Below are 26,115 nucleotides of genomic sequence, written 5' to 3'. Positions count from 1 at the left end.
ACTTAAAGCATAATATTAAATGATTCAAAAATTATACTTGCACGGATTAAATCCTTAGCTCTCACGTATGATTATACAAACCGAGCTATTGATCAATTTCGATCATTTCCTACCTCTCGAGTGTCGAAAGCTTAAGACCTATAAAGTTGTTTGTGTGTTTCGTCATTTTTGCGAGCTTACACCTAGCAGTCTAGTCTCCAACTCGCGAGTCACATCCGTTGAAGAATCCGAACGATCGAGCATTGAAATGTTGGTTGTATAACCGTATTGTCCGTCTAACATACCATCTCAAGACTTTGTTAGATAAATCCTAAGGCTATAAGCCTGGACACAAAGAAAGCACAATTTGTAAGGCTATTAGTACAACATATCTGAGACTTAGGCTGACTCCAGCAAGGGGCTGCAAATGGTCTTGAAAGCTATATTTAGCGTTTCTTATCCTCCTGAAGCTGTCCAATATCGTTCTCTATCACGTCCGTTAAATTATAGCGCTTATCCTTCGCCCACTACATTTGGCGATTTATTGTGTATCCTCTATACGTCCAAACCTCTAGCTCACTGTTGTTCTCGTGATGAACTCGTCAGGACGCATGCGCGCGAATTGCCGGAGACGAGTAGCAGCACACACATCAAATCACCGAGAGGAGGACGAGCTCGCGCGAGTGCACGACGGATCGCTAGGGAGGAGCACCAGAATGTCGTGGTCGCCGACGAGGAGGACGAGCGCGTGACCTCTGGCGAGGAGGACGTGTGCAGCCGCAGAGAACACAGACGCGACAGTTCGCTGAGGACGAGGAGAGAGAGCGACCACCGACGAGGACGACGAACGACCAGTCACCAACGCCATGGAGGAGGAGAGCGCACGACGGGGACGAGCACCAACGCCGCGGCGGTGCACACAGAAGGGATTTTGGGGATTTTCACCCTTGGGGAATTCGAAATAAAATACATTTCTAATTTTTAATTTAATATATTGAGTACCAAATTATATGAAAAAGATAGAATAAATATTATATATAATGGATTTTTAATACTGTAGGTATAAAGGGCTAAATTTAGGGGATTTTGCTGGAGACTAAGAAGATATAAAAGACAGAATCATTTTAGAGTGTAGCGTAAAAGACATAAAATATTCTTTTAGGAGATAGAAATTTCTTAAACCAGTCGACAAATAGCGCAAAGTCAAATGTCTCAAAAAGTCAGTGCTGCGGTGGGCTGACAGATCCTGCATTTAATAAACCCGTCTGAACCGTAGACTTTGCCCATTCTCCTTTATTTTATTTTTTTAAATAAATTCTGGCACCGAGAAGAAGGAAACACAAGCAAAGCTAGCAAGCGCGACTGTCACACCTCTCCGATCAAATCCACATCGGAACAACCATTGAAAAGCACGCGATTCCTACCCGTCCTGTCGCCGCCATCACCACCGCCGGTCGGAGGTGCCTGTCGCCGCTGCTCGGCTCCGGCCCGGAGCGTCCCTCCCTCTCCTCGTTCCGCAGTTTTCAACGGCGGTTGGGCCCCGTCAAAAATCTAATCCTACTGTCTCTCTGAAGCCGGCTTCCTTGACTAATCGGCGGCGGAATCTCGCGGTCTTGGTTTGGCCCCCTTGTCTGGTTCCTCCCGATCGGTACTTGCCTGGTGGTTGATACCTTCTATTCTCTTCCCTTGTTTGGTGCTCAAAAGGGCGCAATTTCCACTTGGTTCTTGGTATGTTGGAGGTTGCCACCTTCTTTCTGCTTTGATTTTTTCTTCGGCGGGAGCGTCGTCAACGCGACGCCTCGAACGGGTAAGCTTCGTTCCATCTTTTCGGCATCCATTTACTTCGTTGTTATCGCCGGCGTCGGGTGGGAATGAGCGATATTCACGGCCATTCTCACATCTTTACAGGTGCTTGGCTGGTGGATCTATTGGATTTCTTGGCCCATCGACATTTGTCACCATGGGCGGCGTGTGTTCGGCGGGGATTGCAGGGGACAAGTCGCCAACGGAGCTCTCATTCCGAGCGATGGGGTTCGTGGTGGAGCAGGATTTCAAGGCCTTCTCAGCCGCCGGCAAGAACAGGACCGCGCCCGTCGAGGAGGCGGTGGATCCTAACCAAGTGAGCGATCAGTCTTTTCGTTTCTCTGACAAGGGCTCGCCGCCATCAACGAGTGGCAAGGTTCATCGCTCGGTCTCCAAGGAGGCCAAGACTGGGAAGCCTAGGAGAAGCGCCTCCGGCAAGGCTGGTCCAAGCAAGGCAAGTCTTTCCTTCTAGAATCTTGATTTACATGTGCTGGTATAAATTGCGCATCAAAATTGGTTAGTTCATTGTCGGGAAACAAATGTTAGATCCTGCATTGAGACTTAGGTGTTGTAGTACATTGTGTACTGTGTAGTGACAACATTTTTGCTGAAAACAATGTTACCTTATGATCTTATTGGTAATTAGAGGCACTAAGTTCTTACATTGTAGCATAGGGCATGCGCCAATCTATTGAGTTGTGTTGTGTATTCAGAGTTTTCAGACATGTTTCTATGGTTCAGAAGAAGCTTACTGTGCTAGATTTCCTAATGCTTCTGTTTTTCTCGACTCTTCTTGCAGGTTTCAGACATAGGCACAGTGCTTGGTAGAAAGAGTACCTCTGGACTTGGGAAAGCAGTAGAGGTTCTAGATAATCTGAGTAGCAGCATGTCAAGTTTGAGCCCTGGAGGGGGTTTTGTCGCAGGACCAACGACAAAGGGGAACAAAATATCAATCCTTGCATTTGAGGTTGCAAACACAATAGTTAAGGGCATGAGCCTCATGCAGTCTTTGTCCAAAGAAAGCCTGAACTACTTGCAGGACATGGTCCTTCTATCGGAAGGTGTACAACGATTAGTTTCAAGCAACATGGGTTATCTGATGAGAATTGCTGCAGCTGACAAGAGGTTTGCCAACAGATATGTTAGCATTTGATTTCTGTGATATGGTTTAGCAGATGTTGTGGCCCATCTTTCATGTTCCTAAATAACGAAAGGTTTCATATTCTGGTCACATCTTTGCAGGCAAGAGCTGAGGATATTTTCACAAGAAGTCATAAGATTTGGGAATCGTTGCAAAGATCCTCAGTGGCACAACCTAGATCGTTATTTCTCCAAGTAGGGTCCCACTGTTTACATGGCTTAATGATTGATTGCTAGTGTAATGATCTCACTAGTCCTTGTGTTTGTTTCCAGGCTAGAGTCAGAAATTACACCCCAACCACAATTAAAAGAAACGGCGAAAGCAGATATGCAGCAACTGATGGCCCTTGTTCGCCACACTGGTGTGAGTATCACACATGTTGACAAAAATCTCTAGTGTTCTTACAGAAAATAAATTGTGTTAGACTACATTTTGCTCACCTTTGCATGTCATGCAATCAGTATGATTCATGTAGCCATTCCTGATGTTGTTGCTGTTCCACTTTGCCCCATAGGATCTCTACCATGAATTACACGCACTAGATAGATTTGAGCAAGATTATCGCCGAAAGTTGGAGGAAGAGAAAAGATCAGTTACATCTGAAAGGGGTATGTCGATGGTCATCCATGTATCACCCTTGTCGCTTCAGATGCTATTTTTTCTGCCAGTCCAGTTCCCTGATCCTCATCACACTTAATAACCGACTCCCATGAATGAACAGGGGACACTGTTCAGATCATCAGACAAGAGCTGAAGAGCCAGAGGAAGCATGTACACAATTTGAAGAAAAAGTCTCTTTGGTCTAAGCCTCTTGACTCTGTGAGTAGTTCATATTCAAATCATGCACACGATGAAGTGCACAGATGACATTTTTTTTCTTCTTCTTCTCCAAATGATCTGTTTTCAACGGGCAAGATGAATGATGCAAACTGCATCTCCTATTTGTAGGTCATGGAGAAGCTTGTAGATATTGTCCACTTCTTACATGTCGAGATCCAAGATACTTTTGGGCCTTGTGGTAAGCTTGCTCGCTCACTTCTATACTTGCCATCAAACCAGTCATGGTTTTACCACCTAGTGATCAGTACTGACTTGTCTGTTATGCGCTTTTTCTTTTTTGTTCCTGTAGTTGGAGAGTCGAGCGAATCACAAGAGAGCCGTCAAACTTTGGGGTCTGCTGGTCTCTCTCTTCACTACGCTAATATCATTTCTCAGATTGACAATATTGTAAGTATCTCGTGGTTACTCAAAAAAAAAGAGTAATGTTGTCATATTTACAAACCTCATGCTGCTAGCTAGTGAGCATAATTGGAACGTACTTGCAACAAAATTCTGTCTCCAACTACAATTTACTGGGGAACTGTTTGCTGACCGATATCCATTGCTTAATTTAAGGTTTCCCGAAGCTCCGTCCCCCCTCAGAGCACCAGAGATGCGCTCTATCAAAGTCTGCCCCCGAACGTCAAGTCTGCTCTTCGAACAAGGCTGATAACTCCGACAGAGTCTCAAGAGGTAGTCTGGTGCTTGGGAATGATGTTCCATTGTCCACATCGACAACATCCACTCGGGAGCTTTATTTCCCTGACTGCTACTTTCTTCTGCCTCAGGTTCCGATCACTAGAACCAGGAGTTCAATGGAGAAGACTTTGCAATGGATTGTCCCGGTTGCCAATAACACGGCCAGGTACTACAAGTTGGGTCGAATTGTTTAGCTACAGAAGAAAAAAGTAGAATCATGGGTCCTTTTTCCAGGAGTGAATTGGACGTTGATGATATTTATAACCCTTGTTTGTGATGCTATGAACCAGGGCACACCATGGGTTCGGATGGGTTGGCGAGTGGGCGAACACAGGGTAAGACACTCATGAGATCTTCTTTTAAGAGCATTATATTATTACTAAGCTCGACGTGTGGGCGCCAAAGCTGAAGAACTCTCCGGCCGGTCTGTGCAGGAACGACCCGGCGCAGAAGCAGGCCGGGCAACCTGGCGCGCTGAAGATCGAGACGCTGTACCACGCGGACAAGGAGAAGGCCGACGCATGCGTACTGGACCTGGTGGTGTGGCTCCACATCCTGATCAGCTACAGCAGGCCGGCAAACAGGTCGCCGAGCCGATCCCCCGTCCGTTCCCCGACCCACGCGGCCCCGCGGGTGGTGGTAGCAGCAGCAGCCACTTCCGGGCGCCCCGCTGGGCTCACCCGAGAAGAGCGCGAGATGCTGCAGGACGCCTACACCCGGCGGCGGTCCCCCGGGGCCGGGAAGAGCAAGAGCCAGGAGCTGGCGGCGGCCCGCGGCAACAGGGTGGCGCTGAGCAGGAACGACAGGCTGAGCAAGAGCGGCCCGTCGTCGCGGGAGCACGGCGGCAGGGTCTTCCCGCTGGCGACGGGCAGGTCGGCCGCCGCCTCGTCGCCCGTCGCCGTCGGCTTCGACATCGACCGGATCAAGGCGCTGGAGGACGTGGTGGACAGAGTGGACGCGCAGAAGCAGACGCGGCTGTGAAGCTGTGGCTGTGGGTTCCAGAGAATTCAGGACGGAGGCAGCAGAGAGCAGGTGGCCATGGGTTCAGGAATGGAATGGGATGGGAAACAAACAACGGTTCTCTCTCGTGTGGACTGCTAGCAGATTAGCATACATAATGCCTGCAGAAACGCTGCAGGATGGATGCATAGAAAGAACAAGATACTATACACATAGGCAAGATTCCCCCCCTCCTTTTGTTTTGCCTTTCTGTCGGGCGGTCAGTATTTGTACATGTACCGTGCCAAATCATCAGGCTAAACAAACTCTGTTGCTTGTAAGCTGTAATAACTGTATATATTTATTATTATTATATACGTACATAAGTCACGAAAATGCAATAGGCATGCACTCGCAGTGCAAGTTGAGTGATAGGAAGCCATCCAAGATTGCTGTAGGCGAGGAGTACAAGACGCAGCCCAAGCAACATGTGTGGATGGCTTCATGCTCTACTATAATCCTATCTTGGTAAAAAATTGAATCTGACTCTCTCCAGGCGAGGCAGAAACTAGTTATTCATCGTACTAGCAGCCAACGATACAAGGGGGTTAATAGGGCTAAGCATATATATTTATATGTGACACAGGGGCCTCTAGCAGCCACCTTGGCAATCCATGGTCTATAAGACACTCTGTAGCGACAAGTGATATAAAATTTGACAAGAGGATGGTGCAAGTAAACTTGACAACTCTTGAGACTTCATTATTGCAAGGAATTGACTTATCCTTCATTTCATTCTTGTTTTATTTGTATTTGTTGCTCACTTCTAATATTTGATAATTATTATGTGTTACTCTTTTCCAAGTTGTCATGTGGAGTGGGTTAAAAAGGAATTACCTTTTTTTATTTTAGCTAATCTTATTGAGGACTTAGTCCTATGCTAACGTAAACTCATGAATAGAGATGTCAATGGGGACCCGATACCCGCTAACCCGTGGGGAATTCCCCTATTAGGGTACGTGTATGGGAAAAAAATTGTCCCCATGGGTATGGATATGGGACAAAATCTCCATCCATTGGGTAAACGGGTATGGGTTTGAGAAGCAATAATCCGGACCCGATTACCCATGGTTATTTCATACGTGTACACCTGTCCTGTTTGTATGAATGAGTTGAGGCCTAGCCGGCCACCAAGCCTAGCACGGCAGCGCACCAGGCCTAGGTCATAGCCCAATAAGGCAACACGACAAGACAACTAGCACACTAGCAAAAAAATAAAATAAAACTCTAAAATAACCAGTCATACGCTACATCCTGCCTAGCCGGCCAACCGTCGCACGACTGGAAAGTTGCGCTGACAATACACGCTGGCGACGTCACCAGCGACGAGGGGCACCGCCGACTTATAGAAGCCTAGGATGATGGTGACGACCATGGATTTTCAAGCGCCAACGAACTCGGACGGTGACCAAGGAAGGTGAGCTGACTCCATTTCTCCATTTCTTATATTGGTCCCGAAGTACTGATTTCTTTTATGATAGATGGATGAATGGATCAGGGTTCATGGATGAGTGCTTGACGATGTGGTGATGTTTGAATCTGGATAGTTTGTGCTAGCTGTTAGTACCTAGTTAGCCCTTAATTGGGAATGTGGACCTATTGAGGACCCGAAACCCGAATAGGAATGTATATGAGATGATTTTTACACCCATGATGGGTATGGAAATGAGTATGTGGATGGATTAAATATGATGGAATGTGTCTGAGATGCTATAACCCGATGGAGAATTCCCCATTGATATCTCTACTCATGAATATCAATGACCGTAAGAGATTCTTTTCAATGTCATATCGGATACAATGAGTAACATATACTCTTATCCAAAACTTCTTCGAATGTTACCAGAACTATAATACCAAAATAATCACATATATATAATATATTGCCTATCTTAAACCACACCTGGCAGTGTCGATCTCCATTAGTTTCTAATAGACATCAATTTGGCCCTCAACTAATCTTCAAGCCGTCCTCTTCACTAGCGACCACAAACCTACAAAGGCACATTGCTTCCGTGCATTGCTGACAGATAAATTTCATGAGGAAATCCGTCAGCATATAAGCATATTGCGGCATATGGTGGGCCAAGGGATTGGGCGGCGCGATGGGCAAGCCGATAGACAAGAGGCACGATGCCACGACTAATGAAGAGGATCTAGACATGGTCGAGGTCGAGACAGAGGAAAGAGAAATAAGATAAGATGAGGCTGCTCAACGTCATGATCTGTGGTGCTGAGGTCAGCATTACAGACCATATGACATCCAAGTGGTGTCAGATCACTGTCCATAGTATTTGACTTATATCTCGACATCTCGTAACTTATGGTGCTGACACGTGTAATCTTGATGCGCCATGAAGCCGAAGCATTGTGTGTAAACATATGATTCGTTTCTCCAAAAAAAACTAAACATAAATTTTTTATGAAAAAACAAAATAAAAAAATCAGGCGTACATTTATCGTGGCACTGGCATCCATCGATCGTCCAAACATGTCAACTAATAAATACTTATAATAACGTCAAACAGACTTCTTATAAGTGCTGCCAATAAATCACTATCTGCGTGATTGGTTGGTTGGCCGCTGTCTCCAGGCCCGTGGCGTTCCATTGACTTTGCACAACGTCTGTTTGGTTAACTGAAGAAGAGGGTGGCAGCCTGCACCCGCACATGCAGCAGAAGTATTTTTTTTCGCTTGATTGTCTGCATGCGCGGAAACACATCTATCCTGCGTACCCAGCGGTCCGGGCTAGCTGGAGACCGACGCTCGACGTCGAGTCAACCAATCATGCAGTATATGCATGCGTATTCCCGTGTTAATGTATTTCAAATCTCCAAAATCAATCCAAGTTGCTATATGAACATATATAGGCCATTAGATGACATCGTTTCTAGATGGGCAAAAATAAGTGTGGGAAAGATACGCTAGCCAGCTAGCTAGCTAGTAGCTACTAGGTGTATTTGAATGAATCAGCATCGACACGCTAAATTTCTACTATTATGATCCAAATCTTAACTGTTTCCGTATCATAGTAATAATGGTACGATTCTATATCATTTCTTTCCAAACGGACGGCTATAAAATGAGATCTCTATTCCTCCTTCCCCTAGGCCCTAGCTAAGCGCTCCAGGATGGCATGCAGTCTCAGCAACCGCCATTTTGCGTTTTGATTTGATTCCCATCGCCAGCGCCGGCGCCGGACGACATGGCTCGCAAGAAGGTGACCCTGCAGTGGATCGCCAACGACTCGACCCGGCGCGCCACCTTCAAGAAGCGGCGCAAGGGGCTGATGAAGAAGGCGAGCGAGCTGGCGACGCTGTGCGACGTGGACGCCTGCGTGGTGGTGTACGGCGACGGGGAGTCGCAGCCCGAGGTGTGGCCGGACGACGTGGCCAAGGCGGCCCAGGTGCTGGCCCGCTTCAAGGCGATGCCGGAGCTGGACCAGTGCAAGAAGATGATGGACATGGAGGGCTTCCTGAACCAGCGCATCGACAAGCTCAGGGAGCAGCTGCGCAAGGCGCGGCGCGAGAACCACGAGCGCGAGACGGCGCTCCTCCTGCACGACGCCATCGCCGGCCGCCGCCCGGGCCTCGCGGGCCTCTCCGTCGAGGAGATCGCCGGCCTCGGCTGGATGGTGGAGAACCGCCTCAACGGCGTCAAGGATGCCATCGAGCGCCTCCAGGCCGCCACCGCCGGGAAGGGCGGCCAGGACGTCGTCCTCCCCGACCCTGCGACTGCGACGACGAACCTGCAGCTGCAGCTGCCTCAGGTGAGCCTGCTGCCGCTGGTGCCCTACAGCGTCGACGCCCCCGCCGAGCACGGGCACGCGGGCGTTGTCCATGAGGCGGCTGCGCAGCCGCAGGCGCCCAGCTGGTTGATGGAAGTGGCCAAGGCCGGAGGGGACCTCGGCGCGCTCGTCTACAGTGGCTTCGGTGGTGGGCGCGGGAGCTTCGGAGGCGCCGGCGGCACCAGCGTTGGGGTGGTGGCTGACATGCTGCCTCATCTGGGCAATTTGGGCGCCGGATTTGGGTGGGCTGATCCTGGCCTTTCTCCTTTCCCTCCGATCTGAGGACCGGAGGCGCCCCGGCCGCCACAGTCGACGGCACCATCGCCGTCGTCGTCGCTCGTCATAGTACTCGTATCCGGTCCTGCCGTCGTTCGTGTCCGGTGTCCCGTACCGTACCGCCTATATATAATACTCCACTCCATCCTAGTATATGATTTTATTTTTACTTGCCAGTGTGGTTTTTCATTCGTCCTAAGTATTGTACTTGTCATGCGACATACATGTCGGTTACTGTGTATGGTGTTGGAACAAAAACGGATTCATGAATTGTTACCCTTTACAGACATCATATCATATCATCTGTACATGTAATGCGCTATATTTTATGTCAGACCACATATATGCACAGTGTTGACATTGATCTGGACGCCAATCACCTTGATGTGTACTAGCGTTGGTGTTTTCTGCGGTAGCGCGGATAGTCCACGGCCTAGGGCCGGATGGTCCGCAACCGCCGGTAGGAGCGGAGTGTTCTCTGTATTGAACCGGACTGTCCGCGTCCGGTGGTCAGACGATTTGTGTGTGCGTAGAAGCAGCGACATTCGCCAATAACACCTAAATCTGATCCCCAGGAGGGATCCGTCAAAAAGGAGAGATCCTAGGTTTTGTCTTGGATCGGTAGGCCACCCAAGACGTCCCAGGCGACGTAGAGTCGAAGAGAGGTAAAGATTGAGGTGAAGAAGGCTACATTATTATCTACTTCTAGCGCAAAAAGTAAAGGAATGAAAGATATATTGATTTGATTCGATTGTTGATTGTTCAATCGGTTGTACCTCTTTAAATATATAAGGGGAGGTCTCGACCCGTTCCTAGGCGTCCTCAAATGGTACACATGTGGAGATAGGAGCTTAATTCGCCTGGTCTGATCTAATCACGGACTGTTCGTGCCTAAGGGTGGACTGTCCGACCGTGCCCAGTGCCATAAATGGTAATCAACATATGCCCCTTTCTTTTAGGAAAGCTGAGCGAACCAAAAGTACTGGTGCAAACTGGAAACAACTCGATGTGACAACATCGATTTTCCTAAGCATCTTGCCACATACTAGGATGATATTGCTTCAAGAAGCAACCATTTAGCGCCTTGGGTAGGTTCTTACCTTGCAAAGTTTGCAACATGTAGTCATTACCAGCTATGACTTGTGTGATTCTGTAAGTGCCTTCCCAGCTTGGTGACCATTTGCCGAATTTTCGATTCATGCTTCTTAGTGGCAAGACGGTCTTCCACACCAAGTCTCCAACCTAGAATGACTTAACCTTGACCTTCTGTTGTAAGCTTTGACAACCAAAATCTTGTCTTTCTCGATCTCTCCTAGAGCCACCAATCTCTTGTCGGTTACTTCATCAATATTGTCTATCATCAAATTATAATAATCTCTGACTGCTAGATCGTTCTGCCTGGCATACCTGACAACATTCAGGCTTATCTCCACATGCAAAATAGCTTCCTGTCTGTCGGAGAGGAAATCTCCCCGGCCGGGTGGCGGATTGCACCCGCCCTAGATCCTAAAAAGAGGAGGGGCCTAAGCGTTTTGCTTGTTACGAGACTGGTGGATCAGCACACGGGAGCACACAAGGGTTTAGAGTGGTTCGGACCGCCGGAGCGTAATACCCTTACTCCACTGTGTGATGTATTGCTTTGGGAGCTTGTATGAACTTGTGAGTATCTGCCCCAGATTGTCTGTCTTGTAATGCCGCATGCCTCCCCTTTTATAGCCGAAGGGGGGCATGCACAAAGGTACTGATCCCCGACATGTGGGCCCAGGGACATAACGAATATTGTACTTGGAGCCACGAACGTGTGCTGCTAAGGCGGTCTTCTAGCGCTCTGTCACCCGAGATCTTCATATCCTCGGCGTGCAGGGGAGGCTTCTCGTAGAAGGGATGATGAGTACGGTGCACCGCTCGACACGGGCGCACTATTTCCCAGCTGACCGGTCAGACGTGCCGCCTGCTGGATGACCCTGACGTCGCCTGCCATTGGATTGGACAGGACGTATTTAATGCTGGGAGGGCGCGTCGCTCGCTGGCGTGGTGGCAGGCGGCGCGTCCTTTCAGCAATAAATGTAGAGGCCGCTCGGCTAGGTGGGCTGATTATGCCAGGCTTGGCCCGCTGGTTTATGTGTCGGGCCGCAAGCCACGCGACAGTAGGGGGCAGTGCAGGACAAGGTCTGGGCACGTGCCAGCACCGGACCCCTACCTTCATCGGGGTCCTCCCCGTCCCGGGACCCTGCCAATGCTGAGGCCTTCTAGGGGATCCGGCATACCTTCTTAGGGTCCCGGACTAGTATGCATAGAGGTCTGGTGTCTTCCTGCGGGGGTTCGGTCCTAGCGACGAACGTCGGGATGTACTCCCTTTCCTTGCCACGCGGTGCTCCTGGACCTGCCCATTGGGCGCCATTCTCCATGTGGTCTTGAGGCGCTGCACGGGTGCGGCGCCTTTATGCAGTAGCAGAAGGTACCCCTGATTGAGGGTACTGACAGTGGCCCCCGGGCCCGCCTCAGGGGAGGAGGCGAGCCTGCAGGTGGGGCCAGAGCATGATTGGCGATCTGCCTGCTGCTCTTGCGGGCTTGCTGGCGCAATTATTGTCGGCCCGCCTATGGCTATGCCGACTGTCACGCCCGTTCCCACGGCTGACCTGCCCGTGACCTTCGTCACCGGTAGGCCATGTGCGGGGTGCCTCAAGTTGCTGCATCGGCCCTGAAAGCTTATCTTTTCAGTCTTCTACGATGGCCCCGAGGGGGCGCGTCATTGGCACAAGCGGCGGTGCGGTTATTCCGCACCTAGTAGCCAATCGCGCCGGCTGCATGACGCGTGGGCCTGGATCCGCATGTTGGACCATTGATTGTGGCGAAGCCGAGGGGGCGCACAACCGTGTGGCGGCTGCTTGCCTCCCGCGTGACGGTTCGCCTTCTTGACCACCGGTTTTGGCAAAAAATGAGGGGGCGCCTAACCGCGGGACGGTTGCATGCCCCTTGTGCGGCGGTTCGCCTTCCTGACCGCTGGTTGCTTCGAAAGTGAAGGGGCGCATAACCCCAGGGCGGTTGCAAGCCCCCTACGTGGTGGTTTGCCTTCTTCGCTCTTCGGGGCGGCCTCCACGACGCGTGGGGCCTGGCCCCCGTGTCATAGGGCGGACCTTTTGGTGCACACCGGGAGATTTTGCCCGTGGCGCTTCGGGGCAAGAGGGGGACATCTCCCTTTATAAAGGGGTCGACCCCCCAAGTAGAAGTCATGCCTTGCTCCTCTTGCATCCTTCGTGCCCTCCCGCCTTCTAGGCCTCTGGATGGGGTGCGCCAATGTTCTCTGGAGGGGAACGCGTCAGAGCCATCCCCTCCAGTGGTCCTATCGCCGGAGAGCTTGCGATCGCAGTTGGGCTGCCGATCTTCTCTTCCTTTTGCTGCTGTTAGAGGAGCGCAACCCCATGAGGGTCGGTGCTCTTCCGTCATCATTCGGATTCAAGGATTTTCATCATGCAGCCCGGCTGCAGTCCCCCGCTAGTGGTCATCTAGAAGGATGACCACCAGCCTCGCGGTGGGGAGAAGCAAGCCGGGCTGCGGCTTCCCCCCTAGCCTCAGCTTCAAGGATGTTCATCATCCTTGCTGGGGCGGGGGGCGAGCCAAGTCGGGGCCCTGCCCTCCGTGTGGGTTGGCGACCCGCTTCTTCCTCCAGCATTCGGAGGAGAAGGGTGTTCACCAGCCTTGCGGAGGAGGCGAACCCCAGCTATGCGGGGCCGGCCGGCTGCAGGCCATCAGCTGCAGCGTGTCCGGCCCTTTGGGCTGGACGGCTTCGGTGCCGCCTCCGACGCTGCCTCCTGCCGCTCTGGCCGGGGCGTGGCTGTCCGTCCACCGCACGGGCGACGGTTGCGCCGTGTGTGGGTCCGGCACATCCACCCCTTCTCCTGCCCACTGGCCACACTGGGGGGGATCGTACAAGACGTCGTACGCCGTAGTGGTAGCGGCGGCGTTCTTGGATGGTCTTGTCCTCACTCCCGTTGGTCAGACGGGAGCGAGGACCCCTTCGTGCGTGCTGAGGCAGCCGCCGCCGACTGGTACAGAGGTGGCCGCTGCCGCTGGAGAGGCTACCCCGTGCAGAGGTGGTTGCCTCCGCTGGCGAGGGCATCAGAGCCATCTGCCGCTGAGTCCCCGACTTTTTGGCTTTAATGGCCTCGTTGTCGCCCCCCGTAGGAGGACAGGGGCGAGGACCTTCTCGCAGTGGTGCTCACCCTGAGGTGGTCGCTGTTGCTGGCAAGCCGTATAGAGCGGAGGTTGTTGTCGCTGCTGGTGCAGAGGTGGTCGCTATCGCCGGCGATCCGTCGATGCAGAGGTGGCCGCCGCCGCTAGTGAGGTTGCTCGGAGCCAACTTCCAGAGCGACTCCTACTGGTGCAGCACAGTTCATTCCTGCAAAAATGGAGCTAGGGCCCCGCTTGTAAGGGAATGTAATAGCATATGCTTGCTCGGAAGCAAAATGTAATAACATATGTATACAGGATCTTAGTCTGGGAAGCCAAGTTGTGCGTCCGGACCCCCTGGATGGTGGTTCTAGGTACTAGGACACCTGCCGCAGGGTGGTGGAGTGTGTAGGCCCACGGTACGGGACCAGACTGAGCGGCTACACGGCTCCGGACTACCCCAGGAGACAAGCATCGCTTCTCTAGTTCTGGACCCCAAGCTGTCGGACGCACAGGACTTATAGCTCCAAATACTAGGGCACCCGTCACGGAGTGATGGAGTGTGCAGGGTTTTGGGTACGGAACCAGGCTAACCGACCACACAGGCTTCCGGATCACCTCATGGAATGGGCATCTGTTCTTTAGAACCAGCCCCCAGGCTTTTTTTGTAACGTACTTCTGAGTATTATTTATAAAGCAGTGTTTAACACTTATCTGTGCATTGCTCGTTCCTATTGTTGACTTCACTTGGTACCTGGCCCCCCGCCTGGGGTGCAGGCTCGATGTGTTGAGGTTGGGCACCAGTGTATATGAAAGGATTGTCGACGGCCTTCGGGAGGCAGCCTCACCGAGACCTGGATCTGTACACAGCTTTAGCTTTAAAGAGCGTTAGTGATACACCCGTAGGGCCCGCCATCTGACACTAGCCATCCTTTGATACATGCTCGGGACTTGCAGGGTCTAGCCTGAGGGAGCAAAGTTGTGCGTCCAGACCCCCTGGATGGTGGTTCTAGGTACTAGGACACCTGCCGCAGGGTAGTGAAGCGTGCAGGCCCACGGTACGGGACCAGGCTGAGCGGCTACATGGCTCCGGACCACCCCAGGGGGCATGTATCTTTTTCCTAGTTTTGGACCCCAGGTTGCGGACCCATAGGACTTATAGCTCTAAGTACTAAAGTACCCGTCACGGAGCAGCGGAGTGTGTAGGGTTTTGGGTACGGAACCAGGCTAACCGGCCATACAGGCTCCGGACCACCCCATGGAATGGGCTCCCGTTCTTCAGAACCGGCCCCCAGGCTGTCGGGCCCTCTTGCTTTCGCATAGAGGTCCTAAGCCGCAAGCCTGGCTATTCAATTCAGATGTCATCATGCCCGATAGTATGGGAACTAGTCAGGTGGGTTAGCTAAAATATAATTCGGAAACTGCAGGAGAAGACCTTGGGACAGTAGGATAATATTATCATAGAGGTACATCTGAGAGGGTAGTTTTCTTTTATAACTTATCATGCATGGGTGCAGACCAACATGCCAGGTTTATGGGGACAGACCCCACCGGGTTAGCGTGCACGTATGCGCTACCTAGTTACAAAAGGGAAAAAACTTCGACCCCTCAGACTTGTTCTATAAAAACTTACAGAGATATTTCGGCTCCAGGGGAGGCACTCCTTCAGTAGTAGCTAGATAGTTGCCCTCGGGTCGGGGGATTCCCATTACCATGAAGGGTCCTTCCCGACTGGGGGAGTGTTACGGAGCCCTAGTTTGGTCTGGTACTTCCGTGAGATTAGGTCCCGACCCTGGGTCCCCATCTGCGTTCGACGAAGGAGGCCCCACCTTTGGGTGTGGTCATTCCTGGATGAACCTGTCGGAAACCTGGACCCGTGGGGAGTCCAGATGGGTTTTCGGAGGAAGGCGGGCTTCAGCTCTGTAGGCCGAGGGGCATGGGGTCCCGCCGACGGTCCGTTTAGTCGTCGCCGTCGGAGTGGGAGTCTTTTGCGAAGACGTCCTTTAGGTCCCCATCGGGCGACTGGTACCCGAGGTCTCGCTCAGCCGCGACTACCTCATCGTCGTCGACCTTTTTCTTGCCAAGACGACGACGAGGCAGGGAGCCGTCCTTGGAAGACTGCTCACGCTGCTCGCTCACGCGCTCGCTGACACGCCTTGCGAGATCAATGATCTCGCGACACTCCGCGGCACTTTGGCGACCGTTGGGGTGTACAGGGCATGAGCCGCTGCTACCCTTCTGTGGCCGTGGGCGCTTATTGCGGTCGCCCCGGCCCCCGGTCGCAGCTGCAACGACCAGCACGGTTGACTGCGGCCTCTCGTAGCCGCGACCCTTCTTTTTCTTTTTGCCATCCCGGGGGACAGCGCCCGAGCCACCTGTCTGGGTAACTCCGGTTTGTGGGGCCGAGTGCCATGCATGGCCCTCGGTGGCTCTGGCGCACTTGCCAGCCAGAGCGAAGAGCGTGGGGACAGTCTCCACGTCATGTGTGGCCAGCTTCTCCAACATTTTCTTATCACGTACCCCCTGTTGGAAGGCCGTGATGATGGAGGCATCAGAAATATGAGGAATAGTACCTCGTACCTTGGTGAAGCGGGAGATAAATGTTCGGAGGGTCTCTCCGGGCTCCTGCCTCACTGCGTGTAGGTGGGCCTCCACGCCATGTTGCTGGTAAGCGTTGGCGAAGTTCGCTACGAACCGTGCACAGAGCTCTTCCCAGGTGTAGATTGACCCTGGGACGAGGTTCATGAGCCAAGTCTGGGCAGGCCCAGACAGGGCGACATGAAAATAGGTCGCCATCACCGTGGTGTTTCCACCTGCTGCCATGATGGCGGTGACGTACACCTACAGGAACTCCGACGGGTTTGATGTTCCATCATATTTTTCTGGCAGGTGCGGCCGGAACTTGGGCGGCCATGACACCGCGCGTAGATGGTCCGCAAGGGCGGCGCAGCTCACGCCAGCCAAGGGGACTCCCGTTTGGGACCGGGCGCCCATTGGTGTCTGTGGTGCTTCCGCAGCGAAATCTCGGTCGAGGTTGCGTCCCTCGATGTTTTGTCGGCGCTCCCGCGCCCTTTCCAAAGAGATCTAGGCGTCCTCTCCCATACACATACGGTTGAGCTCTGCGCGGAGGTCGTCGGTCTGTGCACCCCTTACGGAGGGCGAGCGCGCAGACGCCGTCGCCTCGCGTTGGCGCTGGGATGACCGAGGTCTCGATCTGGTCGAAGTAGAATGCGCCATGCCAAGTAGTCGGTCGACGTCGTCATGCCACTGCTTCATGGCCCCCGGCGAGGCCGCAGAGCTTAGGGGTGGCGCAACAACTCCCTGGCTGCCGACAACGCCGTAAGCGCTGCCCTTGACGGGGTCCGGGACGCTTGTGCAGGCGTGTGTTGCTGCATGGCGTGTACATCAGCAGTCCCAGTGTCAGGGCGGTCGGGTACTTGCGGCGCAGTGGATGCAACTTCTTGCTCCATCACAAAATCCTTCGAAGTTTCGGCGCAGTGCTCGACGATCCGCACCATCATGCTGGGCGAGAAAACAAGCAAAAACTTGAAGCCAGGCCCCCTACCTGGCGCGCCAAATGTCGAAGAGGAAATCTTCCCGGTCGGGTGGCGGATTGCACCCGCCCTAGATCCTAAAAAGAGGAGGGGCCTAAGTGTTTCGCTTGTTACGAGACTGGTGGATCAGCACACAGGAGCACGCAAGGGTTTAGAGTGGTTCGGGCCGCCGGAGCGTAATACCCTACTCCATTGTGTGATGTATTGCTTTGGGAGCTTGTATGAACTTGTGAGTGTCTGCCCCAGATTGTCTGTCTTGTAACGCCGCATGCCTCCCCTTTTATAGCCGAAGGGAGGCATGCACAAAGGTACTGAGCCCCGACATGTGGGCCCAGGGACATAACGAATATTGTACTTGGAGCCACGAACATGTGCTGCTGAGGCGGTCTTCTAGCGTTCTGTTACCCGAGATCTTCATATCCTCGGCATGCAGGGGAGGATTCTCGTAGAAGGGATGATGAGTACAGTGCACCGCTCGGCACGGGCGCACTGTTTCCTAGCTGACCAGCCAGACGCGCCGCCTGCTGGATGACCCTGACGTCGCCTGCCATTGGATTGGATAGGACACATTTAATGCTGGGAGGGCGCGTCGCCCGCTGGCGTGGTGGCAGGCGGCACGTCCTTTCAGCAATAAATGTAGAGGCCGCTCGGCTGAGTGGGCTGATTATGCCAGGCTTGCCCCGCTGGTTTATGTGTCGGGCCGCAAGCCACGCGACAGCAGGGGCAGTGCAGGACAAGGTCTGGGCACGTGCCAGCACCGGACCCCTACCTTCGTCGGGGTCCTCCCCGTCCCGGGACCCTGCCAATGCTGAGGCCTTCCAGGGGATCCGACATACCTTCTTAGGGTCCCGGACTAGTATGTATAGAGGTCCGGTGTCTTCCTGCGGGGGTCCGGTCCTAGCGACGAACGCCGGGATGTTCTCCCTTTCCTTGCCACGCGGCGCTCCTGGACCTGCCCATTGGGCGCCATTCTCCACGTGGTCTTGAGGCACTGCACGGGTGCGGCGCCTTTATGCAGTAGCAGAAGGTACCCCTGATTGAGGGTACTGACACTGTCCATAAACAAGCTCAAAAGGAGAAACTTTAGCACGGTGCTTAGATATTATATGAGCCCACAAAGCCTCAGATAAAACCTTATTCCAATACCTAGGATGATCAAATATCTTCTTCTTTATAACCAGAAACTAGCCATTACAGCCAGCCAGAAATTGACGTTGTCTGTTACTAGCCATAAGACAGGAAACGAACGGTTATTATTCCAGGCAAAATGTGCAACTGTTAGGAAGGAATATTTGGAACAAGGTTCGATCTACGGCCACGGCCCGGCCCGGCCAGTGGCGCCCGCGCGAGCCATGGCTCTTCTCGGCCCAGCCGGCAGCGCGCGCGTGTGGCAGTCTTTCATCCTTTTCTCAACTTCTCGATAGATGTACCAATGGTCCACCTATTTATGTTGATGAATTTGTCCGTTAAACTTTCAGTATGGTACTAATTTATTAGTACACTGTAGCATTGAAATGGGCCTTTAGCATTGACTATTATTGAATATTAATTTGGGTCAGACCCACATTAATCCAACAACTAACACTATCATTGATTTGGTGCTCTGATTTCCTCTACTTTATGTGAAATGTTTGTGTTGCCATAAGCTTTCTTTTATACGAGTCATCTATCCTTGATTTATATTATCTATCATTGTTCCAAAATTCAGTTATTAAGGGACGGACTAAGAAAAGGTAAAAGTAATTATACTTTAGAGTGATAGAATGCAATTACTGATTGTAGTTTGACGGCTTTCATATATGCAAGATCGACAGAAGCAGCTGTAAAGTTTAGAATAGACGCCTGCGTAGCTACTTTATATTGTTGGCCAAGAATAATCAACAACTGTCGATGTAAAATTATATATTACATATAGAAATGTTTTAGAGATGTCTGATTTGTTACTGTTTGAACCTATCTTGATTTCTACGTCATATGTTAAAATTTTCTCTAAAAAGTAAATACAGAGGCTTGAGTATATTATGTTTGAAGTTATGCGTGCTAGTTGTAGGACTGATCAATATGTTTTTACTTTTTAGCAGCCTTTAAAAGAAAAAAAATTGGTTAGCTACAGAATATTTATAGTACTGAAAAATAGCCAAGGAACCTGACTTGAGTAATCAGGAAACTGTGAGAAGTCAATTTTGGACCATTTGATTCTGCTAACATAGACAGAGAAATCTAGACATTATTTAGGTAACCAAAGGCTTTTATAGAAGATGAAATTCAATGCTTTCAAACAAGTAAATTTAGGAAAGGTGCAAATTCATGGATGCAGCCCTTCGGCCACTGAATTTCAGTACAACAAAAACTGAACTATGAGTTTGTATCTGAAGGCAGCTCAATAAAGAGCACATGACATTGGAAAACTGCAGTATTTTTTTCTCATTTGTTTGAATCCCTATTAAAACCTTGTTACCTAGCCGATTTACATCACAGCTGCTAATTTTTTTGGTATAATAAATCTCATAGGACAAACCTTTGCGCATTGGAAAATCTAAGAGGAAGACTCCAATGATGCAATCCTATATCTATTGAGACAAAAAGAAACTGAAGCTAGTTACCAAACTAATGGCATCAAGTTCTTACAGCAAGTTCATGCAGCAAATCCATACAAGTTTTGAATCCAATTTATGTTACCGGGAATCACAAAAACGATTTTACTGAAAAACAGCGAGAAACGCGACTGTACCTTCATTCTGAATAGCCTTAGTATTAGAACAATGACATTTCATGATCTAGTTTTTTTTAAAAGAAAAGCTAGCATCTCTGTGTTTTGCCATTTTTATGGTCTAGGCCATCACTCTGGAGAGACTTGTCAGGATGTTTGAAGGCACTGATCAAACATTTAGCTTCATTTGTTTTTTCCTTCCAAGTCTGAATTACATCTCGTACGTCTATATCTTTGTAAAGTTACATTTTGCAAACTGAATTTGACTGTTTTTATTTACTATAGAAGCATGATGTTTGTCTGTTTGGTTATGGATATGGTTCAGTTCTATTGCTGTAAAAAGGGGTTTATGGTCAGTTTTGAACAACCTCATTCAATCTAATTTGTTCCCCTTGTGTCCTAAAATCTTTTTATGATGCCCAGCCAGCCCACCATACTGTGCCTAGCATTTCCATCGTGTTGAAAAACAGTAATCTGATTTGGATTTTTTTTGTTGCATCAAGATGAAATGGTAGAGTCCTCTAAGGACGAGCCATGCTCAGGAGACACCGACGCGGCCCCATGAACATTGCGCCTATCCACGTAAACAGCAGCTATGAACATGTTATGTCCTATTGTCGTTCAGTGTACTCAACATGCTTACGATATTTGCACTGTGGACCAGGGCTCTCTTCTGAAGCAGCTAGCTATAGCAAACAAGAGTATCGGTGGTGGTGTGGCTGCTGTTCTAGCTGAAAGGGACAAGGGAGAGATGGAGATGGACATATATAGCAAAGCTAGAAGTTGGCTTCATGGGAACTTCTGCAATATGTGTTGGAAACACTAACCTTAGAATAGGGTGAGGATATATATTAATAGCCTTGGTGTTGGGCCTGGCCTATTACAGAGAGGCGAGAGTGTAAATGTACAGAGAGGACCCCTCAAACCACTATACAATTCTAACACCCGCGCAGTCACAACTCTATCCTGTACAGATATTAAGACTGGACCGAAAGTCTATGAGTACACTGGACGTCAGTCTGTTGGTGATGATGTCGGCGAACTGCAGCGTTGTGGGGATGCTGAGGACCCAAACGTCGCCTGCTGCGACACGCTCGCGGACGAAGTGCAGGTCGATCTCCACATGCTTCGTGCGCTGATGTTGCATAGGATTAGTGGAGAGGTAGACGACGTTGACGTTATCGCAGTAGACTAGGGTGGCACGCTGGAGGGGGCTGTAGAGCTCGTGGAGGAGCTGACGCATCCAGGAAGCCTCTACCACGCCGTTGGCCACAGTGCGGTACTCAGCCTCTGCGCTGAAACGGGAGACGACGGGCTATCGCTTAGCGGCCCAAGAGACGAGGTTGGCGCCTAGGAACACGACATAGCCGGAGGTGGATTGGCGCGTGTCAGGGCAGCCGACCCAGTCAACGTTGGTGTAGACCACAAGATCCGACATCGAGGATGGTTGGAGCAGAAGGCCGTAGTCGAGTGAGCCCCGGAGGTAGCGCAGAATCCGCTTGAGAGCGGTGAGCTGGGGCTCCCGTGGTGTGTAGATATGAAGGCACACCTGCTGAATGGCGTAGGCAATGTCGGGCCGGAAGAAGGTGAGGTACTGGAGCGCGCCTGTCAGACTCCGGTAAGACGTTGCGTCGGCGACCAGGGGCTCGTCGTCCTCAGAGAGTTTCGCCTAAGTGTCAACAGGCGTGGAGCAGGGCTTACAGTCGGACATGCCAGCCCACTCCTGAATGTCGATGGCATACTGACACTAGTGCAGGAAGAGACCCTGGGGCCAACGTTTGACAGTGATGCCGCGGAAGTGATGGAGAGACCCCAGGTCCTTCATCGCAAACTCCCGCTGGAGGGCGATGATTGTGTGTTGTAGGAGATCGACGGTGGACGCCGTGAGCACAATGTCATCGACGTAGAGGAGGTAGACGATGTCCTCGCCCTGCTGGTAGATGAAGAGAGATGTGTCCGACTTGGCCTCGACGAAGCCGATGGAAGCCAAGTAGGTGGCGAAGTAGCTATACCTGGCCCACGGCGCCTGTTTGAGGCCGTAGAGCGAGCGGTTCAGCCGGCAGACCAGGTTCGGGTTGGCGGCATCGACAAAGCCGGTGGGCTGGCTGCAGTAGACAGTCTCCATCAGAGTGCCATGGAGCAAGGCGTTCTTGACGTCGAGCTGGTGGATCGCCCAAGTTCAGGAGAGGGCGAAGGAGAGGACAGTGCAGATGGTGGCGAACTTGACGACGGGGCTGAAGGTCTCATCGTAGTCTACTTCGGGGCGCTGGGTGAAGCCCCGAAGGACCCAACGAGCCTTGTAGCGGTCGAGGGAGCCATCCAAAGTCACCTTGTGGCGAAAGAGCCACTTGCCGGTGACCACATTCACTACAGGAAACGACTAAATTTTCGTGGGCTAAAAACCCACGAAAATAAGCCTAAACCGACGAAAATAGCCTATTTTCGTCGGCAGGCCGACGAAAATAGCCGCCGAAAATAAGTTCGACGAAAATAGGGAATTATTTTCGTCGGTACCGACGAAAACGACTTATTTTCGTCGGCTTCTCTAAGGCCGACGAAAATAGTTGGTCGGCTGACTATTTTCGTCGGCCACTGAGGCCGACGAAAATAGGGACATAATTTTCGTCGGCCCTGGGTGGTGGCCGACGAAAATATCTGGGCACTTATTTTCGTCGGCCACCACCCAGGCCGACGAAAATTCATGATACCCCCCAAAAAACAGATTGTTCTGCACCTTTTATTAATTCACAGCAAAATAAACATATACACAATCATATATACAGATTTCACAAACAATACAGTTTTCACAAACAACATTCACAAGCAATTACATAATTGTTTCAAACATATTCCATACATATAGTCCATATATAGTCCATACATAAACAAAGTCATTCCCTCGAGAACCATAAACAAAGTCTATACATATCCATACATAGTCCATAAACAAAGTCACTACTCACTCCGGCGGGCTATGTGAGTTTTGGCCACTCCCTCCTCCGCCACCAGGAAGGTGGCCACTCCCTCCAGAACCATGGACGAGGAAGTCTTGGACGTTGACAGCACCCTCCGATCCCTGAGCATGTGACGCTGAACCCTGCAATTCATCAATCATTCAAATAAGGCTGTGTTTGGTCAATATTTGTATAAAACTAAACATGGAACGTCACCTGTGATCCATGGTGAGGAGGAGGCTGTGCATGCATCCACGGGTACTGTTGTGCTGGCCACCCCTGAGGTGGTGGCACCCACCCCGTCGGTGGCGGTGCCATCCACGCTTGAAATGGTTGAGAGCCCGCCGGTGGCTGAAAGACCGGTGGCACCCATCCCGGGACTGGCTGCGATCCTTGGGGTGGTGGAGGTGTCCAAGTGCCTGGAGGTGCCTGCGTCCACCCAACACCAGTCCACTGTGGCTGCGACGCTGGAGCTTGTCCTGGCCACTGTCCCCATCCTTGTGCCTGCGAGCCATTTTTGATAATAAAAAAAGAGTTGCTATGGAATTGAAGTGTTCAGATAGTGTTACCTGGGGAGGGCGAAAAGCTGGCAAGTTCATATCAGGGCCGAGTCGAGTAGTCATTTCCTGCAAATGGATGAAACGTTAGAATCGCAACATTATACTTTGAATTCAATGACACGTGATGAGATAAATGAATTACCTGAAAATAAGAAGTCATATACTGCGTCAGCTGTCCGACCTGCTCCTGCGCTGCTCGAGCCTGCTCCTGTGCTGCTCGAGCCTGCTCCTGTGCTGCCCGAGTCTCCTCCTCCAGCTGAGCCTCTCGAGCAGATTTGGAGGAGCGAGAACTCCCTGCCGAAGATGATGTTTTCCCTTGACCTAATGTCCTGTTGTACTCCACAACGCCGGTGCCAAAGGCAAACCTGCATGATACACATAGTTGAGCCATTAAGTGGACACATTCTTGTTAATGAAATTGTCGAATCAAAGACAACCACCTCACCTGCCATGCTTTCTACCCCCACCACTGTGGTACAACGCCGAAGCATCTAAGTCTGAATGCATCCAGTCGAAATCAGGCCCATGGCGTTGAGTCATTTCCTCCCCATATGCATTCTGCAAAGAAAGTTAGAGTTGGAGTTAGACACAAAACATGCAATTTAATTCGTAAATACAACTTGTTTACCATTTTCTCCCTTGCCGCCTCGCTGCATAGCTCATCAGGGTTCGCCGGATCAGGGCCACGGTGACCACGGACGTAAACCTCCATAAAACTTGGAGCAACTCCACTTTCAGCTTCCTGCATGAAAAAGAAGAGTTAAACCATATAATTTTCATAGATGTAACATACAAGTTTGATTTATATACTTACCATGCGTCGTTTGCAAATTCGGGATCAAACTCGTCTAATGCCTTCCACGCATCACCGTCCGACGGATGGACCATTAAGTCTGGATCAGTGACGAGACGTACACCATTCTTTGGCCACGTCATATGCAGAGCTATTTCCTTGTTGAGGAACAACCTTAAAAGCCGAGGAATGATGGGCAACCGACGAAGTTGCTTAGCTGCGACCTTCGTAACTACCAATTCACCCTCATCATTTGTCACCTCGACATATCTAGAAGCTTCGCAATGCTTACAACGGTCCAGCTTGTCATCCTCCTCAAAGAATAGCATGCAACTGTTGGGACACACGTCGATCTTCTCATATGTCATCCCAAGACCAGCCAACATCTTCTTTGCGAAGTACATATTTTTTGGCAACTTATGATTCTCCGGTAGAACCTCGCCCATAAGTTGGACGATGTCGTTGTAAGCACTGTTTGAAATGTTGTGCTTCGACTTTATCGCCATTAGTCTTGTGAGAGTCCCAAGAACTGACATCTGAGTGTGCTCGTGCAGTCTCTCTTCTCCTGCGGCGAGTAGCCGGAAGAATTCTTGAGCATCGCGTGGAAGCTGCCCCGGCTCCTCAGCGTTCATTTCAACCTCCCTACCAAGATCATGCAACATATCGTCCATCCTATCATGATCGTCATCAAGCTCCACATCCGCGTCAACGTGTCTAATAGACTCTCCATGCCGGTACCATACAAGGTAGTTCGACATAAACCCACTTTTGCAAAGGTGTTTCTCCATTTCTTCCTTCTTCTGAGGCCACTTGTTCTCGCAGCGATTGCAAGGACACTTCACTAGACGACCAGTTGCATCTTTGAAAGCGTGCTCAAGAAAAGCCTTTGTTACACCCATCCATTCATTCGAATGTGCCCCATCCTTTCTCCACCCGTCATACATCACCCTCCGATCACCGTCCATTTCAAAGGCTAAACAAAAGTCAAAGAACATCAACGATCGTCCGTGGCTTATTTAGGTGAACTCCCTATTGGGTAAAGGCCCTAAACCCACCCAAGAGTGTAGGCTGATGCTTGTGATTTATGACGTGTAGCCTACGATTGCCGCGAAATTTCGGCAGCATAACCCCGCTGCTCTCCAAGCACACGCCTGAACATGGTGTGTTGGAGAACAACTGGGTTACAAAACCGAAATTCTGCATCAATCGTAAGGCACATGTCACAAATCACAAGCATCGGCTTACACTCTCAGGCTGTCCAAAATACGTGGACAATTCCGGAACGGCGAACCTCACAAGTCAATGTGACGTTCGTCGTTCCCGAACGGGTGACGCATACGGTTCGCTACGGTTAACGATTAAAACTGAGAATAATGTATACATGAGAAATTACGAAAACAATGTATACCTGAGAATAATGTACGAGTCTAGCTAACGGTGGCGAAGGTCAAGTCGGAAGAACACCTATATACAAAAAATATTATTGTCAATAAAAAATTCGGCAGCACCTCCCCTATAAAGTGATGTTTCTAAAACCTGCAAATAAACGACAACACGATGGTTGCCAACACAGAAAACTACACGATAGCTACATAATAAACAATATGCTGACCAGTATATGCTAAACAATATGTTGACCAGTATATGCTAAACAATATGCTACAAGTATATGCTAAACAATATGCTACAAGTATATGCTAACTATATACTCAGTAACTTTCCTTCATCCAATATACTAACAATTTCCTAACTATATAATCACTATATAGTTAGTTTAACATAATGCTATGTTAAACAATATACTTTACCATGTGCTAAGTAACTAAAAAAATTTAAAATTTTACCTGTCGGACTAGGAGGCGAGGCGGAGC

The 26,115-nt window shown here is 50.5% G+C and overlaps 2 protein-coding genes across 2 annotated transcripts; both read left to right on the top strand.

Annotated features, from left to right (window-relative positions):
* Window positions 1-1,352: 1,352 nt before the first annotated feature.
* On the top strand, window positions 1,353-5,779 carry LOC100381939 (putative protein of unknown function (DUF668) domain family protein). Its single transcript, NM_001174713.1, has 13 exons — window positions 1,353-1,786; window positions 1,888-2,236; window positions 2,582-2,907; window positions 3,025-3,117; window positions 3,196-3,286; window positions 3,438-3,531; window positions 3,645-3,742; window positions 3,872-3,941; window positions 4,053-4,150; window positions 4,319-4,435; window positions 4,531-4,607; window positions 4,732-4,776; window positions 4,876-5,779. Exons 2-13 carry the CDS (start codon window positions 1,940-1,942, stop codon window positions 5,420-5,422), a joined length of 1,953 nt encoding a protein of 650 aa, NP_001168184.1. The 5' UTR covers window positions 1,353-1,786; window positions 1,888-1,939; the 3' UTR covers window positions 5,423-5,779.
* Window positions 5,780-8,645: 2,866 nt separating this feature from the next.
* LOC103628691 (agamous-like MADS-box protein AGL80) lies at window positions 8,646-9,509 on the top strand. Its single transcript, XM_008648849.2, has one exon. It carries the CDS (start codon window positions 8,646-8,648, stop codon window positions 9,507-9,509), a length of 864 nt encoding a protein of 287 aa, XP_008647071.1.
* The last annotated feature ends 16,606 nt before the right edge of the window (window positions 9,510-26,115 follow it).

Source organism: Zea mays, chromosome 5 (assembly GCF_902167145.1).
Source record: "Zea mays cultivar B73 chromosome 5, Zm-B73-REFERENCE-NAM-5.0, whole genome shotgun sequence".
NCBI classification, from domain to species: Eukaryota; Viridiplantae; Streptophyta; class Magnoliopsida; order Poales; family Poaceae; genus Zea; species Zea mays.
The sequence above is the reverse complement of the archived record's forward strand: the minus strand, read 5'-3'. Positions and strand labels throughout refer to the sequence as shown.

Excerpts from the sequence above, each read along its gene's own strand:
- LOC100381939 (NM_001174713.1), top strand. The coding sequence starts at position 1,940 with ATGGGCGGCGTGTGTTCGGCGGGGATTGCAGGGGACAAGTCGCCAACG. Across the intron at positions 2,237-2,581 it reads GCAAGGCTGGTCCAAGCAAG|GTTTCAGACATAGGCACAGT; the intron begins GCAAGTCTTTCC and ends CTCTTCTTGCAG. Across the intron at positions 3,942-4,052 it reads AGATACTTTTGGGCCTTGTG|TTGGAGAGTCGAGCGAATCA; the intron begins GTAAGCTTGCTC and ends TTGTTCCTGTAG.
- LOC103628691 (XM_008648849.2), top strand. The coding sequence starts at position 8,646 with ATGGCTCGCAAGAAGGTGACCCTGCAGTGGATCGCCAACGACTCGACC.